This window comes from Mytilus californianus, unplaced genomic scaffold, assembly GCF_021869535.1.
Source record: "Mytilus californianus isolate M0D057914Y unplaced genomic scaffold, xbMytCali1.0.p SCAF_5, whole genome shotgun sequence".
NCBI classification, from domain to species: Eukaryota; Metazoa; Mollusca; class Bivalvia; order Mytilida; family Mytilidae; genus Mytilus; species Mytilus californianus.
The window spans coordinates 37,297,533-37,300,451 of record NW_026262701.1 but is presented as its reverse complement, the minus strand read 5'-3'; the positions used below and the strand labels follow the sequence as shown (position 1 = coordinate 37,300,451).

At 32.1% G+C, this 2,919-nt stretch overlaps 1 protein-coding gene across 1 annotated transcript; it reads right to left on the bottom strand.

Moving 5' to 3' along the window:
- Positions 1-787: 787 nt before the first annotated feature.
- Positions 788-1,974, bottom strand: LOC127701629 (serine protease inhibitor 2.1-like). The gene has a single exon (XM_052205609.1). The coding sequence runs from the start codon at positions 1,932-1,934 to the stop codon at positions 804-806; it is 1,131 nt and encodes a 376-aa protein (XP_052061569.1). The 5' UTR covers positions 1,935-1,974; the 3' UTR covers positions 788-803.
- Positions 1,975-2,919: the final 945 nt, after the last annotated feature.

Here is a 2,919-nt window from a genome sequence, read left to right as displayed (position 1 = left end):
TCTCAGTTATGTAATTGGACTAATATAAAGGTTGAAATCACTCAGGCATAGCTTATCCTAAAATTAGTTTGTCTGGTCTCTAGGTGACATTAGGGGCTAGTGGCTCTTCAGATATTTAATTTGGGTCACAAGCGTACCTGATGGAGATTATAACAACATGCATCGTGAAATTGGTATCAAATGTTTACACGGATAACAGGAATAACATTTAAAAAATACTCAAAGAGAGTCGAAAGATACCAAAGGGACATTCAAACTCATAAGTCGAAAATAAACTGACATGGCAAAAAAAAAAAGAAAATGAAAAAGGACTAAAAGACAAACAACAGTAGATTAAGCAACACGAACCCCACCAAATACCGAGGGTGATATCATGTGCTCCGGAAGGATAAGCAGATCCTGCTCCACAGGTGACACCCATCATGTTAATCTTATAAAATATACTGAAACTTGGTTTTGAAGCACGTGAATGTATATCATATATAGTTTTGGCTTTGACTGTGTATCTTTACAGTTTGTAAACTATTAAACTCATTTTCTTCAAGTAACTAGAAGTTACATGTAGATCTGCAAAATTCGATTTCTTTTGTCTGGTGGTTTCTGAGAAGGGGATATTAGACTAAAAAAGGTTTTACGACCGGTCATCGAATACAAAACACCAGTAAAAGATTAAATAACACTAACGATTAGATACAGAAAAAAAAAGAAGGAAACATGTTCCCTGTATCAAAATTACAAGTATTCGATAAACAATTACAACATTTATTTGTTTCTACTTTGCCTCAAACTTTGTTATTTATAGATCAAACCGGACTGTAGCGGCCGATGAACAGGATCATACCAGTATTAAGATTTCGAATATAAAATAAGAAAGGATGGTTTGCGACAAAATTTAGTTGCATATTAGCACTACGAACTTGTGCTACGATAGCAGTAGCAGCAGCCGCTTCTGTTCCTTTCTCGTTTACTTCTATAAATACCTTATGAATTGCGCGAGACACATAAACTTTGTCTGTTTGTTCTTGGAGAAGTGTTGAAAAATCTGCATTTGCTTGATTGAATATATCCTCTATACCAAGTTGGGGAAGAACAAGCTTGAGGTCAAACTCAGACTCGAATGCGAATTTAGGTACACTGATTTGGATCATAGCAGTCTTTAAATTTGAGTTTACGCTTTTAATCAAATCAGAAGACAGTTTTTCTTCAATTTGATGAAGGCCGTCATTCTCTTTCGGTAAAATGAATACCATATCAAAGTTGTCTCCCTTGTAAGGTAGTGATATAGCAGAAAAATCATCTTGTGAAACGTATAAAACAGATTGCTTGACGTTCATCATATTTACTTTCACAGTTTTCTGTTTACTTACGAAAAAATCTTCCTTTTTTGTGTTTGATGGGTCGAATTTAGTCTTCCATTCGCCTTTAAAATACACAGCATTCACTAAAACCATTGCTGTCATAGAATTTATCCATTTCCAAGAGATTAAGTCCTTTATTTTATTATTTGTATGCTTGGCAGTGTATGAGTTCATAAAGGAAGCAGCCTGTTTAGGCTTGGTGAAGTCTTTATAACCGATATCCGATAAGAAGAATTCTTTAGCTTGCCTTTGTACTTTTTTTCTCAATGTGAACTTTTTGTTTACAAACATTTTGTTCGCCACTTTAAATTCTAATTCATCTCCTTTATTATGAATTAATTGGTCACTTAGTTCCCTGTACTTTTCGAACTTTTTGTTGTCTGGAAGTTTACTATCATTGAAAATTGCAGAAGATATTTGTGTTTTCGTTCTTCCATTTGCTCCAACCATCAACAAAAGTAGAGCAGAAATTAAACTATAAGGTGAGACACAGGTACTTTCAGTTTTCTCAATAACATCATACACCGATGACGAAAAATGCAAAAATTCTTTCTCAAAAGGTATACTATTTGACATTATGTGTCGACCGAGGAAAACAGAGAGAAAAACATGCTTAAAAGGCTTTCATTGTTAATAAACATTTTTTTTTTTGCCTAATCCCATTTGATCTTTAAGAGGTCCCAAAAGGTGTTAAATGCATTTTTCATGGCTTGTTAATCCTTGTTTTTATATACCTAAATTTAATTAGCTAACAATACTTGTGTTATGTAAAGATTTTCGTTTCATTTTTTTAACTGTTAGTTATCATGTAAGATCACAAAAAATAAACCATTTATTGAGTTTTGCCCCAATAATAAAAAAAAAATACCCCAGTAAACACTTTTCCTATAATCGGATTCTGTGATTTTCTATTTGTAAGCTTAATTTATCTCAGAGCGAAGAGTAGCAACAATTGATTTAGTTAATAAAAACAGAATTATGATACAAATGTAAATAAAATTTTATGTTGTTATATATTCATCACATAAAGTGTACATAAGAGTGCATAAACTTCGTCCTTGTATTCATTGGTCGATATTTAAGGAAGCGGTTATGATTGGCTACACGATTATACCTGCCACATATCTATACGTCTGTACATAAACAGTTTCTAAAAGTTTAAATATACGCGATGTTTTTTAAATAATGCTTGTTCAAAAAAATTTCTATGACAAATGCGATCATATCTTAAATAGACTCCTTTTACAATAAATTCCCATTTCTTCTGTAATTTTTATAGTACTCTTTTTCAATATTGATAATTTGAAAATCGAAATGATATTTCTAATTAATATTATTCCTATATAGATAAAATAATGATTTTAAATGAAGTAACTATTGCAGAGACTAAATGACATAGAGGGCTGATAGCAATGCATGAATTTACGTACTTTTATGCTTTCTAATTTTGTATTTCATTCCTTTTTCCTTGGCATGTCATGTTTGTCACATTTTAACATGCTGCTTTTCACAATGCATTCGGAGCCAGACTGATAAAACATATATTCCCATTGAACACCAA